This window comes from Microtus pennsylvanicus, chromosome 20 (assembly GCF_037038515.1).
Source record: "Microtus pennsylvanicus isolate mMicPen1 chromosome 20, mMicPen1.hap1, whole genome shotgun sequence".
In the NCBI taxonomy this organism is placed as follows: domain Eukaryota; kingdom Metazoa; phylum Chordata; class Mammalia; order Rodentia; family Cricetidae; genus Microtus; species Microtus pennsylvanicus.
In genome coordinates this window covers 31,169,206-31,186,057 of record NC_134598.1, presented here as the reverse complement: position 1 = coordinate 31,186,057, position 16,852 = coordinate 31,169,206, and the positions used below count along the sequence as shown (strand labels likewise).

Below are 16,852 nucleotides of genomic sequence, written 5' to 3'. Positions count from 1 at the left end.
CACAGCTGGGTAGGACAGCTGATAACTTTTCTCTCTTGGCAACCCGCAGGGCACCTTCCAATACTATAGGAGCTGGTCCTCGGGGAGGAGCCTTCCAGGTCAGCAGCAGCTTGGTTCGTCAAGTCCTAAGGTGTGGTGTCTTCAGCCATAGGACCTTATTTTCAAGTTCTGGGAGGTAACCAAAGGCAATAGCAATAGCCTATGGTTTCTTTTACTGGCAGGGGGGTATCCTGGGCCCTACCCTAATTAACAACTAGAGACATCTCTTGCCTGGCACTGGGGTTCTGCATATAGAGTATGGTTCCTTTATGGCATAACTACCTTTAAGCTATGTATGTATTCAGATGCCTTGTTCCGGACCCAGTCAGACACATACACTGTCATGATAAGCATTTATTTCTGCTTCTAGAAGAGGGTATCAGATGTCCTGGATGGAGCTGAAGTTACAGGTGGCTGTGAGCTGCCCAACATGGGCACCAGGAATCGAACTCGGGTCCCTCACAAGAGCAGTACACAGGCTTGACTGCTGAGCCATCTCTCCAACCCCTCAGAACTTTTCTAAATGAAGGAACTCTCCTTTAACTCAGTTTAGAGTCATGGACGATTGTTTAACTTTATTGAATTTTTTGGTGCCCATTTGAGATGATGGTTTTTCTTTTCATCTACTAATGTAGCGATTGACTTTAATAGATTTTCTGATTCTGAATTTACATTTGCATTTCTGGAAGCGATCCAACCTGACACCATGTATCTTTCCACATGCTGCTCATTCTCACTAGTCATGCATGTACGTGATCAAAAACAAAGTCTCTCTCCCCAGAGGCAAGTATTTTTAACCGCTTGTACTTCAAGTGGTTCGTTCCAGCTTGGGAAATTAGTTTCTTCTAGCATTTTTCCTTAGCTGTCAGTTTTGAAGGATGTATTGATTAGCTTTCTGTGACATCAGCTCAGAGGCCACTGCTCTATCCTTCAAAACGGTTGCATTGTATCTCCACACCCGGTCCTGCTACCATACACCCATGATGTTCTGAAAGCTCGCTAGCTGCATCGGTTCTGAAAGATATCTCTGGCTATTTTATTTTGCAACCTAACAGCATTTGCCCCTTTGCCCCGTCCTAAGATTTCTTCCCACCCCCCAAATTTACAACTTTCATGTTCTTGTCTGTATTCATAACCTTTATTCACTTTATCTCTGAGGTGAAAATCAATAAAGACTACTTGTATGGGAAAAAATATTTGTATAATTGAACCTCAAGCGTACAAACCACAACAGAAAACACTAATCTGGATGTTAAGACACATACCCATATTCCCAGGTCAGAGGAAGGGGGATTGTGAGTTCAAGACTGACCTTAGTTAGACAGCAAAACCCTGTCTTAGAAGGGGGATTTTTAAACTGCACAATAATAGAATACATTTTAAGTAAATCCAAAATTAAATAAAATAAAAAGACATACAGAATGGGAAAAGATAATTGCAAGATGTATAACCAGCAAAATATTCATATCCAAATGTATAAAGGGCATCTGCAGCTCTCTTAGATGAGAGAAAACTCCCAAGGAAAATTACAGATGGTTCTAGAATAAGAGGGCCCCTCCAAAGAGTGTGCCATAGCCAATATACCATACAGAATACAGCAAGATGGATTTCAAACTAAACTGCCTTGGAGAGCTTGTGAAGATGCACATACGCCCTCGGATGCAGCAATCCCACCCCTTGGCATATATATAACAACACAACCATCTGGATGGGCAAGAGCACACAGTGTGTTCAGAGCGGGTTCTCTCAGAGCAGCTCCCAGTGTTTACCTACGGAAAATAAACAGCACTATTACAGCCACAAAAGGCTGAATCTCACAGACAGTGTTGAACAAAAGAAGCCAGCTACAATAATGGTATTAGTTCATTTACACAAAATCCAAAAGCCAGCCGAACCTAGATAGAGATTAGAAGGCAGGAAGGTGAGCAGTGACCAGGACAGGTTATCAGGTGGACTTCCGGGGTCCTGACATTGTTTCTTCTGTGACAAACAACCTATATTCTCACAATTTATGCTTTGTTTATATTTATCTTCTTACACAGAAAAGTAATTTTTTTTGTCCAAAAAAGTGTTTGATGACTTTGACACTGAACGTGCCTATGTGACAAGGACACGACCTCCTCTTCTAGAAACCACTGGTGGACAACAAGTAAAACAAGGGACAACCCACGGGAAGAGAGGAAATCTCAAACAAAACGTGGAGAGCCATTCCCAAGGCAGATACCATCGGACAGAGAGCACAGACAAGGAGGCCCAGGGTGACACTGAGCTGTAAATCCCAGGAAGAAACTGAAGATGACAAGCAGGGCTGTGGGGCCAGGCAAGCAGTCTTGCTGTTCACAGTATCTAAAGAATGAATTAAGAATGTAAATGTCGTGTGATAATCCAAAGCTCTGATACAGCTTTTCCAGTTAAAAACGGAAAGCCAGTGGAGCATTGTACAGAGCCATTGTCCTCATCCTTCCTAATGCTGTGGCCCTGTAATACAGTTCCTCATGTTGTGGTGACCTCAACCATAAAATGATTTTCTTTGCTACTTCATAACTGTAGTTTTGCTACTGCTATGAATTGCAATGCAAATAGTTTTGGAGATAGAGATTTGCGAAAGAGGTCTTGAGCTACAGGCTGAGAACCATTGGTAGAGAGTGAGTGGTATTTCACTGGCCAGAGCCAGGCACCCCAAACCGAGACACTCACGCACCAGCAACTAGCCAATGCTCATCCTGCACTCTAAGGATCTTCGTGTCCTGTCTGCAGTGATTGTCCCTTGGTGAAAGCTCAGTCAACCCAACTACGAAACTGTCAAATGGTCAAATATACTGACTTAAAGACAGAGCTGAGAAAACAGGATCCCATCCTGCCTCTGCAGCAGAATTACATATTTGCCAGATGCATGGCTCCCATTTACCAGTGTGGGTCCTCTGAGCTTATATTAGCTTGTGTTTTGCTAATAATATCAGCAGAAAACCTCTGACAAGACCTAACCCTTGATGCCAATGTCAGCAAGAAAGCAAGGTTCTCAGAGCATTGAAGAACTCTGGTTTCCAACCTTCATCATCATGTTGATGATGGAGTGTGCTGCCATTTGCAGAGATGGCACCGGGGAAGCAGTGAGCTGCGCCTTAGTGGAAAGCTAGGAAGGGGGACAACCCATTGCCTCGCCGTCCTCGCGTTCTTCATGTGAAACAAATTAATTAAAATGCCAGTTTCATTTAGGTCCTCCCTGTTTGATGAAGCAGTACAAGTCATTAAAGCTATTAACTGTTTACACTTGGTTCTCATAGTCTGTGCAATAAAACACGAAGAGCACGTGAGGCAACTCTCCTGTGTCTGCAAACACGGGGGCTGCTCCAGAGTGGGAGCTGAATGCCCCCCCCCCCCGCCGACCCTCCCAACCCCGTGGAACAGCATTCGACTTGAAAGACCAACTGACGAGCTATAAGGTGACTTCAGGCACAGGTAGGCGGAAATATCTGAAATATGAAAGCATCCTCTCGACTTCAAGGGAAGCACATGACAGGATTAGTGCTGGGGATAAATATCCAAGGCTCAAGTGGAATTCCTGAATTTTGCAACGTTTATACAAGCCGCTACGGGTTTTCCAGTCCTTAGATTTCTCTGAGAGGGATGGTGGTGGTGTTTTGAGTTTGCAGGGCTTGATGCCGGCCAAGGAAAGAGACCAGTGTTCAGATGTTCTCATCATTCTAGGATGTTAGAAAACCAAGCTGTCCCAGAACCCCAACCTACTCCCAGCTCCTTAGTGTTCTGTCTGTTGAAAGGAATTCAGAGATACAGAGTGTAGTATTGAAGAAAGATGGAGATTTTTACAAAGTAACGGGGAGCACTGTAAGGGGGAGGACAGGCGATAGCCACTTGCCACTGCACAGGAGAGCACTCTTGGATAAGAGTGGATGGTAACCAGAGGGGCCACCATGGTAGTGACAATTTTAGGTATGCTTTATAGTATTTATTAAAGTCGCTAAGTGTACAGTGTTTCTTAAAGTCACTAAGTGAGAAGGCTTTCCAGGAGCAGGGCATCCTGTTCAGATGATTGGCCCAGAAGTAAGTAACAGAGTCACTTAAAAATATTCTTGCCAGGCTCTGGGCATCACCGAGACCCAGTGTTTTCACGCCAGCCTCCTGCTGTCTGTGGAGTAACATACACTTTACCAATCCTTTCCTAGTGGTGTCTTATCGGCCTCACCCTTCCCTGGACAGAGGCCTAGTAACAAAACGTGGGGCCCAAACTAGCACCAATCCCTATCAAACCCCACAGGAAGGGTGCATCTTCATTTCTCAGGTCACATATTTGATAACGGGGTCTCTAGGAATTAATATCATCTTCGTTCCTATTGGAGACCTCAATCCTCCGAAAGATGGAACACGCCAGTCAGGCCCTAAATTTCCCTGTAAAGAAGCTTGGTCAGGGGCCCCATCTTGCCTAGAGGCCAGTTCCAAGCAGCTCTTCATAGAGGTCCACAGAGATCATCCCCAGCTTTGGCCTAAGCAGCTTAGTGTCCTTTATGGCACCTCTTTCTAAATTCAGATCTGTTCCCAGGTGACAAAGGCCAGCCCTTAAGCCAATTCCAACAGGCGATCCAAGGATGTGGTTCCAAGGACAGCCATGTCCACCAGAAAGATGAGAAGTCTCTTTTCCTGCTGGGAGAAGAGGCAGTAACTGAAACCTGCAGAGAGGCCCCTTGGTGCCAACAGTTAGCTCCTCTCTGAAAGGCGCTTTGCTCATGTTTTTATCTTCTACGGTCATCCATTCCTGCGAACTCACCACCGAATCCATCACTCTCTAGTTAAGCCTTGGTGAGAAAACCCTCCAAGAAAACACCCCCTATCCTGTAGCAAAGACTGAAGTTCATCCAAAATGGACCTGTCAATCACCTGGACAGAAAAGCCTCTCATGAAAGCTATTCTCTCCAGAAGTTTGAAAAGTAGACGAATCCTGCCTGTAAGTGTAAGGCAACACAGTTGGGCCACTGCCCACTCTCGGCTCTTGAGATTGTTCCTCCACAGTGGTCCCTCCGTCACTGCCTACGCTCCCCTTAGAGCAGTGGTTCTCAACCTGTGGGTCGGGACCCTTTGGGGGTTGAACAACCATTTCGCAGGGGTGACTTAAAAGCATCAGGAACCACAGATATTTACATTACAATTTATAACAGTAGCAAGATTATGGAGCAATGGAATAACTTTACGGCTGGAGGTCACCACACCATGAGGAACTGTATTAAAGGGTCACGGCATCAGGAAGGACCACCGCCTTAGAGCGCCCCACTTTATCTTGTGGCTATTCCACCTACCTTCCTCACTATGCCCCGCATATCCTCTCAATTCTTTCAACAGAGATAGCGAGGACTCTAGGGCTCATGGGAGACCAAGGAGCAATATCTAAGAGATAATACATGATGTTACAATACGGATGAGGTAGAGGCCCACACGGGCCACAAGGTGGACTGATATGCTTTGCTGTAGAGGAGGAGAAGATCAGTGATGTGCTTTCAGAGAACGTCCTAGAATCAACAACCCTCCCCCAGAACACCCTTCACCACACCGCTTCAGATTCAAAGAGGAATAGAATTATTTGAAGAAGCTCTTTAAATGTTCGGCATTTCCTAACTACATATCTATGTTTGGCTGGATTTTCTTTCTTACTTCAGTGAAAACATTACATTGCTGCAGACTAACATCAGAAGGTCGGAGAGGTCAACTAATTTTTAGAAAACCAGATATTAAATACATTTGTAATAAGTTATTTCTGCTAACTTGTGGTAAATTTATTAATGATCTTCTTAAATTAATAAACGTGAACATCCAGTTTTAATTTCTAACATAGCTTTATTACCTCCTTTGTAATAGATCTAATATTTTTACCTTTCTAAAATATTACATTTTTTCCAGACAGTTATAAATTGTATAGAGCTTTTCAAATTTGTTTTCTTGGAGTAGAATAAATCTGCAACAATTTAATTTTTCACTGTCAATGGTTACTTTTCTGTTGATATTTATCACTTATGAGGAATATTTTATTTTACTTTTCTTAAAATATTAATTTGAATAATAGTAAGCTCTCTATATGTAACATTTAATATACATACTGTAAAATGGTTTTATAAAATCCAACATAATTTTTATAGTAATGAATTTAAATTATTTAGATTTTGACTGTTTAATCTTATTTACATGTGTAACTAAAGTTGTGATATTTAATGCCACAAAGGGAAATTAAAACCAGACAAGTTTTGCTTCAACAAACAAAATTTTTTTCTGACTAAAAGGTGACTGTTTTTTCTCGTTCTGATCTACAGATGTTAGACACTGTTGAGATGGAGGCTAAAACCACCCTCAGGAGGACTACAGAAAGGAGCGGGAGAGTCCCTCATGCCCAGCACTGGGGAGCATCCCTTTGCAACTGTTGCCATGGCCCCCAGCCAGAGCTCCCTGTCTTCCTGTACTGAGATAAAGTGTGCTGAGTTCCCTGAGCCTTTGACTTGGTGTGACTTCCACCCTTATAACCAGAGTGAGTTTGACTCCTCCCAGGGGGGTCCGTTTCAGTACTGCTTCTGCTCTCGCCAGGAGGCAGGATATTTCTAAAGCCCAGCTCAAGGACTAAACTATTATGAACTCCAACTCCATGCCATTGGCTAGGTTGTTTTCTCTCCCTGTGGGGCTCTTTCACCCACATCCGTGAGCAGACAGCAAAGTCCTAGCCCCACCACTAGGACCAGATCCTTTTTTTTTTTTTTTCGAGACAGGGTTTCTCCATAGCTTTTTTGGTTCCTGTCCTGGAACTAGCTCTTGTAGACCAGGCTGGCCTCGAACTCACAGAGATCCGCCTGCCTCTGCCTCCCGAGTTCTGGGATTAAAGGCGTGCGCCACCACCGCCCAGCCTAGGACCAGATTCTAACCACTCCAGCAAGACTGTCTGGCTACCCCTGCTAAAAAATACTCCATTTTACTTTGAGAACAAGGTTGTGTTTTTCTGCTGTCAAGCTCAGCCAGGAATGAAAACAAATTCTGTTCACTTCTTGGCAGAATTGCTCTATGCTTTTGAGTTAGAATGGGCAGAAGGAGTTTTCAAATCAGTTAAAGCCCTTGGATAGACCGACTCTAAACGAACACCAGCTCTGCATTGAGTCCTGTTGAGTGTCTTCTCATGTCTGACATGATGCTTAGCCGTACTTCCCAGAGCTGGGTAGACGAGGGGCTGAACTAAGAGAGGAAGATGGCTGAGCTTCATGACTTCGGCATCTCGTCTCATTTGTAATGATGAGCATAACTGACGCTCTCCCTGGATTAACCCTAGAGGATAGATAGATAGATAGATAGATAGATAGATAGATAGATAGATAGATGACCTATAGCTATCAGCTAGTAATCCAGCCTTTGGGCTTCTGCTGTCGTCGGTCCCTGGCTGTGAGGGCCCTACTAAGGGTATATAACTCTGTCTCCTTTGGGTCTCTGACAGGCACCTCTTCATGTCCATCTTCAGGAAGATGGCATCCCATTGCCATTTCCCATGCATCATCTTGCTTCTTGTTTTGCAGTGTGACTCTACTCAGTATAATACTTCTTACCTAAAAACCGATCACATTGACAGTTGACTAAGACCCATGGCACTGTCTCCTCTTGGCTTTTTTCAAGCTTGTGTGCATGTATATGGATGTTCACAGGTGCACATCTGTGTGCCAAGATAAAGGTAGATATTGGTGGAAGACAAAGGTGGATGTTGGATATCTTCTTTAGTCGATGGCCATTTTATTTACTGAGACAGAGCTTCTTGTTGAACTCAGCACTTGCTGATTTGGCCAGTTTATCAATCGAGCTTTACCTGAAGATCCCATATCTCCTTCCAAAGTCCTGGGATTTCAAGTGGGTCACCACAGGCACTCAGTGTTTAGGTGGGTGTTGGGAACCCACTCACTGGGTCTCACATGTGTAAAGTAATCTCCTCAAGCACTAAGACATCTATCCAGGGCCCTTCTCAAATTTAAGTGATCAATGAGCTATCTCTTCAAAGCTCTGGGCTTTTGTAGACACTGGACCAGGACAGCTCTCCTCCACTGGAATTCATTCTCATCATGCCTTGGTAATTGTTTCTAGTGAAACAGTACACAGACGGACACGCGCACACACGCACGCGCATACGCAAATCCCTCCTCTATTCTAGCACAGGTAGATTTCGGTCTGTCCCGCAGGTAAGTGATCTAACTGTCTGGGATTTGAGTACAAAACGCATCACTTCACTTCCCCGCTACTAACTGTGCCGTGGAGGAGCAAGAGAATGAGACAGCTATAGAGAAACGGAGTCCCTGTGTTCAGTGGGTGTTGACTTCGTCTCTGAACAAATACCAAGGAAGGAAGGGAAGCACAAGTCCCACTCCTTCCGGCAGAAAGATCAGCTGTGTTTGGGGGGAAAGCACATGCTAAACACCAACAGCGTTCTCAGCTATGCTCCACAAGTCTCTGCAGTCTTGACAGCGAGTTCATCAACTTGGCCTGCATGTGTAGCTTTCTGTGTCTCATGTGTATTTAGTTGTGAGAGGCTGAATCTGGGACCACTAATCCAAAACGGTATTTTTAATTTAAAGTGTCTTAGAGAATTTAATATGTTTTATCCCTGTCAAATTAATATCAAGGTCACGAGAAAATCAAGGCTAGAAGATTGTGTATATTTGAACATAACCGCAAAGTCAGCATCTAAGAAGTGTTCTCAGGCTGAATCTAAACATGGTTCCCCATCGCCAGTACCATCACTGTGGGGTCTACAAGACAATGCGCAGAATACTCAACCAAGAAGACCAAGCATTCTGCTGGGATTTTTCAGTGTCCTATGAATGCCTATAATTACTCTCAGGTCCTGGCAAGGAACTCTGGAGCCCAGCTTCCACAGGTAGCTGTTCTGTCATTACAGCTCAGGTCTTGGATTGCTTTGTCAAGAACATCTGATTCCCTTTTCATCTGGTACTGGTTTACATCTGTCCTATAATACACCACTCCCAGGATAAAGGAAGGCTCCCAGCAAACTCTTACACCATCCTGATCGTTCCCAATTTCCACAAAGACATCCAGTTAGCTTCTGGTGAATTAACCCTACTTCATGAGTATGCTTTCTAAGAGATTTGTATATGTCAATGTCTATGCCTGTTCTAACTGCCCATGGCTAGAGGCCCATGGAAGGGAAGCCCTGCCTCCCTGCTGTTTGTTCCGTGACTCCTCTCTGGGAGACATAAGCATCTGTACAGGACTTGGGGTGCAGCTCAGTGCTGAGACAGATACTTAGCAAGCTTAAGACTCCAGATTCCATCAATAGCACCACAAAGGAGTGGGGAGGAAAGGAGGGGGGAAGAAATATCGGGCACTGCTCTCTGTGCATAAAACGATGACTATCGCTCACCCCCTCATGCGTACATGAATACTAATATTGTTTAAAGCTAGATTACTGAGGTTCCTCTTCTGGATGCTAATTTATGCTAATGAGGAGGAAATCAAACAAGTTTTATTTGTTGTTGTTGAGAGATTTTTTCCCTTTAGCAAGTCATTTTAATATGAACTTCATGGCCATCTGTGTATTTGTGGAAATCAGGTGGGAATTCAGAACTTCCTTCCAACCCAAACACAGAAATGAGCGAAGTCATCAGCATGCATTAATTATCAGCCTGCCAGGAAAAGACTGCAGGGCAAGATTAATATTCTGTGTGCAAGGTAAAATGAAAAACAGATTAGACTTTACAACCGAGCAATTTCATGGTTAAAAAAGTAAAGAAGTGTTAACGGTCTAAAGCAGAAACCAAAGAAAGCAGAATGTGCGCTAGGAAAGCTGTCCACACAGAACAGCAACAACGAAATCCCAATTAAGCGAAGATGAAAATGGCTCAACTGGACCAACTGATATCGGTTGGTTGAGAGAATACCGTCCTCCATTGTGCATCCATGGCAACAACTCTCCCTGTCTTTCTGTACAGACGCTCATGATTCTTCTCAGGAACCTCTAGACACTGACTGCCCTTGGTGAGTATTAGTGTAGATGGTTATCCAGTGAACATTCACAGACATCTCACCCCATCTGCAGGCAGAGCACATGACCCTGCCCTGCTCACACTGAGCACGGCTATAAGCAGCAGGATAAGTTGGTAAGAGAGGCCTTCGGAAGCCTGTGTGATCTGACTTCTGGCTCTTGCCCTGGTAATCTGCTGAGTGGAGCAGGCTGTGGGCAGCCATGAGCACTCTGCAGGCTGGAGCACATAGCAGATGCTCACGGAGCAGGTCCAAGCCCCATCTGCAGCCCATAGCAGAGCACAGGAGAAGAATAAAGATGCTCTTAGCTGTGAGTCCCTGAGGGATGCTCGGGCCATCTTAGATGAGCCTAATATGTTATCCCTAAAAGTGAACACCACACAGAAAGGAGTAGAATAAAGTAGACCCATCACCCAAAATTAATCTGATAGAAGAAGATCTCATCTGATCTCTGAAAGCATGAGAAATATGACCAGTTTCAGGTTGTTAAACTTCTCTGGCAGGGCCAGAGGCATTGTCTCTAGTGAATTCATCTTATGATGCCAAGGAGATGGGAGAGCCCAGATACAGGTGTGGGTAATGACCCAGAAGCCCGAGATAGCAAACTTCAACCAGGCATGAGATCAATAAAGGTTTAAGAATAAAGTTTCAATAAAGAAAGCTCTCGAATCAACATGTGACCTCCAGAAAAACATTGTTACACCAGAAAGTCTTGGCCACTGAATAATATAAAAGGATCTTGAAGGACAATGACGTGAGATGCGAGAGCATCTCTGAAAAGTGACCCTTCAGCAGAGAAGGCTGGTCCCCAGGACTGTGAGGAGGCCACTGCCACCTGGTTGGATTCAAGGGAGTTTCATTCACACCAAAAGCCAAACAAACCAACAACACAGACATCAGTCTCACTGAAACATTCAGCGCCCCCTCACTCCTTGGTTGGCACCTGTTTCAGGGCTTAGTATATCAGAAACATTCACTAAACATTTTGGACAAGTGGATGAAAAAATGCAAAAATGAATGTTAAGTACATTCCTGTTGCGTCCACCACAGATAAAAGTCATAAAGACGGCAGTAAAGTCAATCTTAAACTCTATTCACCTGGCGTTCATCAGTTCATTTCACAGATTGAATGCCTGGGGTGTGCAAGTGATGGTGTGCTCTCTTGAAGATAAAATAAAATAGTGCAGATCCTGCTCTTAATGAATGGATGACACACTTAAATGCACACACTCAGACACACAAATGTGAAATACTAACGAAGACTAGAGAGTCCTTGGAAAGTATAAGTCGGTGAATGTTTTGGGCCGGAGGATCACAGAAACTCCCTCAAACAAAAGGTTACCTTCTGACACACATATATGTTAAGACAAACAACATAAGGTCATGCCATCCCCAGGGCCCTGACACACAGCAGCCAGCTGAGTAACATGTATGCTCAGGTAGAGAACTGAGTATACCCTATTTTGGCAACTGGCCCTGGGATCCTGGAGACTCCACAAACCATCATCTCCTCAAAGCAAAAGGTCAATGAACCACAACATTGAAGTCTTAGAGTTGGTTGCATGTTACACAGAGAAGACTCTGTAGCCATCCAAACATACCGAGTAAATAATCTGTATACGAAGAGAAAAGATCCACGATGGCAAACTCTGGAATGTTTGGCAACGCCAGTTGGTTGACTTTGTCGGTCCTGGCATTCTTCTTTCCGATCATGAGGTTGATTGCCAGCACAGCTTCACTGACCTAGAATGAACACACTAGAATTCATCTATTTTGTGTTAGCATAGGCTATGGTTTGACTGTGTCCCTCTAAGTACGTGTGCTGAGCATTTGATCCCCATAGTGACACCAGGGCGGGGGTGGGGGGTGGAGGGGAACATTTCAGTAGATGATTAAGTCAAAAGAGCTCAGCCCTGAGGCGTGGGTTGAGAGAGTAGTTACAGAATAAGCTCCTTCTTACACGAAAAGCTGTCTTCCCATTTGATATCTGTTTCTGCCCTTCCACCTTCTGCAGGCAATGATAGAGCAAGAAGGTCATGACCTGGCCCTTGGTCTTGAACCTACCAGCCTCAAAAACTATGAATTGGTAGAGCCATGCTGAACATGAATTATCCAATGTCTGCTGTTCTAATACAGTACAATATAGACAGAGACAATAAACAATAAACATGAAGACATGAATTCATAAAATAATATTTGATATACATTGGAAGAAAAAGATCACCATATGAAAAAAAAGAGCATGTGATCCCTTGCTCACATGTGGAATACGCAGCACAGTCAAACCAGTTGGTTAGCTTTGACGATTTAATTAACGCACAAGTCACTTTAAATGAGTTACATCATCCAGCTGTGAAACGCATTTGCCAAAATGTCAGCCAGGTACACATGTATATCCAATAGTTCATTAAGGGACAATGGAAACAGTTGTGTCTGGTTTCAGGAGATTCTAAATGCTACACATGTGTAGAGACTACCTGTAAAGTTTCCAAAATGACATGGCAGATAGAGATCCCTCACCAAGTGTAACTTCTTTCTCTCAAGCAGATTCATTGTGCTGCTATGCAAGCTGATAGATGGAGGGCACAGGGGGAATCAGCAATGGCGGACACAGACATTGGGAGAGTCAACAGTGGGGGACACAGACAATGGGAGAGTCAACAGTGGGGGACACAGACATTGGGAGAGTCAACAGTGGGGGACACAGACAATGGGAGAGTCAACAATGGGGGACACAGACATTGGGAGAGTCAACAGTGGGGGACACAGACAATGGGAGAGTCAACAGTGGGGGACACAGACATTGGGAGAGTCAACAGTGGGGGACACAGACAATGGGAGAGTCAACAATGGGGGACACAGACAGCAGGGAGAGCCAACAATGGGGGACACAGACAACAGAGAGAGTCAACAGAGGGGGACACAGACAATGGGAGAGTCAACAGTGGGGGACACAGACAATGGGAGAGTCAACAGTGGGGGACACAGACAATGGGAGAGTCAACAGTGGGGGACACAGACAATGGGAGAGTCAACAATGGGGGACACAGACAATGGGAGAGTCAACAGTGGGGGACACAGACAATGGGAGAGTCAACAGTGGGGGACACAGACAATGGGAGAGTCAACAGTGGGGAACACAGACAACAGGGAGAGTCAACAGTGGGGGACACAGACAATGGGAGAGTCAACAGAGGGGGACACAGACAATGGGAGAGCCAACATGCACACACTAACCTGCGCAGCAGCTCGGATTGCAATCCAGGCTAGTGAGGTGTACATCTCAAATCGACTTGCGATTGGTTCTTTAATAGAACTGTGCCTTCTGGGAAAAGGCTGAAATAGGAAATAGAGAGCATTTCAGGGTAGAGACTCGGGGTCTCATGGCAAACCTCATCTTCTCTGGACGGCATGCTGATGGGATGATATGGAGCCATCACAAAGGACAGCATGTTACTGCCATGAGAAGATGTTTAAAGTATATCAAAAAGAAAACTACAGGCTTAAAATTTAAAAATTGCAAGTATGATCCTACTTTTTAAAATGTGCATTCATTACTGTCTATGTAAGCAAATATTATACCAAGTCTTAAGAATATTTACCTTTTCCTAATTTTTCTATAGTGAGTTTACATGATTTATGAAATACTTTGATAAAATTATCTCTTTAACTGATGTCAAATTCCATTTTAGTAAAGGTTATTAACACTGAATATATTGTGGACAAACAGACCAGGAATGATAATAATTAAATTTGTCCTGTTTTTCTGTTGTTTTGACATGGGTCTCAAAGTCCTGCAGGCCCTAAACTCAAGAGTCCCTGTCTCCTTCTCCTGAGTAACGCAGTGATTGGATATTAGGTTACTATTATGAAAAATGCTAAAGGGATTTCATAACTCAGTGTAACAGTAGGAAGGAAACCACAAGGGAAGGTTTTTACATATACAAATGCATGCATTCAATTCTTAGACCCAAGAAATTTAATGCTACAAAAATAAATACAGCAAATACAGTAACTAATACTTTTAATGATAACTGAAGTAAATAAATTTTAAGTCCATTTTTAAAATTTTAAGTAATTAGACCACGTATGGCGACACAGGCCTTTAATCCCTATAGAGGTAGAGGCAGGTGGATCTCTTGAGTTCAATGTAAGCCTGGTCTACAGAGTGAGTTCTAGGACAGCCAGGGCTACAGAGAGAAGTCCTGTCTCTAAAAACAAACAAACAAAAATTAAGTAATTAGACCCCCTAAGTTCTAATTTTTTGTTATTTCTTTAATCTGGAAGAAAACTAGAGAATTAAATGCAGTGACATGAAGCATGCCAATGGTTTATCTCTGGCTGCAAGACTCATGGGGAAGGAGTGAAGTCCTGGATACTAAGGATACTGAGCCATGGGGTCCAATGATCTGATGTGCCAGCCTACACAAGTGAAAAGGACACCAGGAGAGACTTCCCCGTGGGCATCTGAACTGTACATTAGGTCCAAGATAAGACCCTACTGGGAACCATGTGGGCTTTAGCATAGCAATGACTACCCTACTAAGCCTGAGCAGTTTGCTTACTGCAAATCTGGAAGAAAGACTGACAGCCATGAATGGAAGAATCCAGAGTAAGGTGAGAACAATTAGCAATGCAAACACTGGAGAAAGTAGCTACTGTTAAGGGAGAAGAAAACATTCCTGAGGAGGTTGGACTTGGGCTCAAAATAGACTTTTTAAAAAATGGGCTGGAGAAAGAACATTGTGGGTTTACTGTTTTAGATGGGGGGGGGGAGTATCAACATTGCACAGACCATGTGATCAGACCAGAGAAGAAAAGGAGAAGCCTGGAGATGATTGGAAATAGAAACATTAAAAAAACATATTTACTTGTAAAAGATGTGATCCTATAGACAGGAAATCCCAGGACACACACACACACACACACACACACATCTACACACATATACATATGTGCACACATACACATGCACACTATTAAAATCAACAAACACAGTCAGTGAGGCCATGGGATTTAAAACTCAACAATATGTGCAAATCAATTCCATTTCTATAATATAATGTAATATTGTTAAGACAAGCTGTCACCAGATTGTACTGTAGCTTCAACAGAATTCCTCAAAAGATCCAATTCCGTTTTCATTTTGAAAATTGGGAGGCAGACTGGAAGATGTGTAAAAAGATGTGAAGGTTTGCAAGTACAAAAGAATTCCGAAGATGAATCGTGGCATTGGAGGGCATGTGCTCTGAAACCCGAGCTCTTACCCAGAGCTACAGCGACAGAGAGCTAAACCTTCGTAAAGGTGGGCTCGAAGATCAATGGATTCTAAAGATCTTCGCATGCCACTCCAAACACGATCGCTGAGAAAGGGCAAGCTCATCCTGGAACTTCATAACAACTTAAATCTGTGTCTCTAAACACCACAAGCCACCAGCTGGGGGGAGGGGAATATTTGCAAATCGTACATCCAGTGGGAGACCTGTGTCTAGAATTTGTAGAGATGAAAAAGCTGCTGCAACTGATCTTTTTCTCTTTGAACTATTTTTCCTCATTTAACTGCTGGGGAAATCCCATTCCTCTTCTAAACTTTCTCATCTGTGAAGTCTTCTACAGTATGCCCACAAAAGAGAATCAGTGTGTCCGGCATCTCCACCTTGGCATACTGTGTTTGCATCCTTATCAAGGTGCCATTCTATGGTGTCTTTCCCTTGCTAGACTCTGGACCCTGCAGGGAAGGTGGATGGCATGCCTCGTGCGAGTGAATGAATGAATGAATGCTCCAAATAGTTCATTAGACTTAACTAATAATTATTGGGTAATCTACTACATAGAAAATACTTAATAAAGAATACAGAGGTTGTGTTGAGTTACGTGAAGCTAACGGTACCTAATACATCATGCTCAATACTTTGCGCTCCTAGCCACACTAAAAGATATGAATAGCCATCTCCATATCAGAGGTGGAGAAGCGAGGCTTTGGAAGTCACTCTGGGACGTCAGGCTGAGATCCAAGGCCAAGCCTGTCCTGTCTGCACACCATAGAGTGAAAAGATACTATTGCTTATTTTCATCACATTTTATTGGCTTATTTCGGGGACACATGTAAGGAGGCCACAGGACTACTTGCTCTAATTGGTCCTCTCCTACCAGGAGCATCATGGGAATCTGGCTTGGTGGCAAGAGCCTTGACTGACTGACCCAGCTCAGTGGCCCAGTTCCTGCTGATTTTTAAGGGATTTTGTGTTATTCCTACTAAGACAAACATCAAATGCTGTATTTCAAGAGTGCAAATATACCTGGAAGGGTGTTTTTGTTCATTTTGGGCTATTTTCTATGACTCTAGCAAGTTTATATTTTGTTAAAGTATTTGCTATGTCAAATTTTATGGAATTATAGCATTGTTTTTCTGCAAACCCTATTTCACATTCATAATTACAATCACATCTCCTGGACAGGCCGAGAAGTAATGAGATTCACGCCAGCACTGTTCTCTATAGAAACCACACTCATGCTTTTCTCTAACTGGTAATAAGCATTTTTATCATACCCCCAGAGCAACCTTTCCTAGCTTATAATCATTTTTATTTTTTAAATGGTGATACCCACCTAATACAGCTAGCATATAAATAATTTGATTGACGAATTAATTATATTTGCCTAAAGTTTTAAGTCATGCTTATGACATCTCAAAAATTAGAGATTTGAAACAATTGCAGTGGTGTGTGCCTTCAATCCCAACATTTGGGAGGCAGAGGCAGGTAGAGCTCTGTGAGTTCAAGGCCAGCCT

General features: G+C 43.5%; 1 protein-coding gene across 1 annotated transcript in view; it reads right to left on the bottom strand.

Annotated features, from left to right (window-relative positions):
* Positions 1-16,852, bottom strand: part of Cfap54 (cilia and flagella associated protein 54) — a 251,885-nt gene that overhangs the window by 46,273 nt on the left and 188,760 nt on the right. The window contains exons 60-61 of the mRNA XM_075954510.1: positions 13,300-13,398; positions 11,664-11,805 (exon numbers count right to left, since the gene is read on the bottom strand). Coding sequence (XP_075810625.1) covers positions 11,664-11,805; positions 13,300-13,398 — 241 coding nt within the window. The remainder of the gene's footprint in view (positions 1-11,663; positions 11,806-13,299; positions 13,399-16,852) is intronic.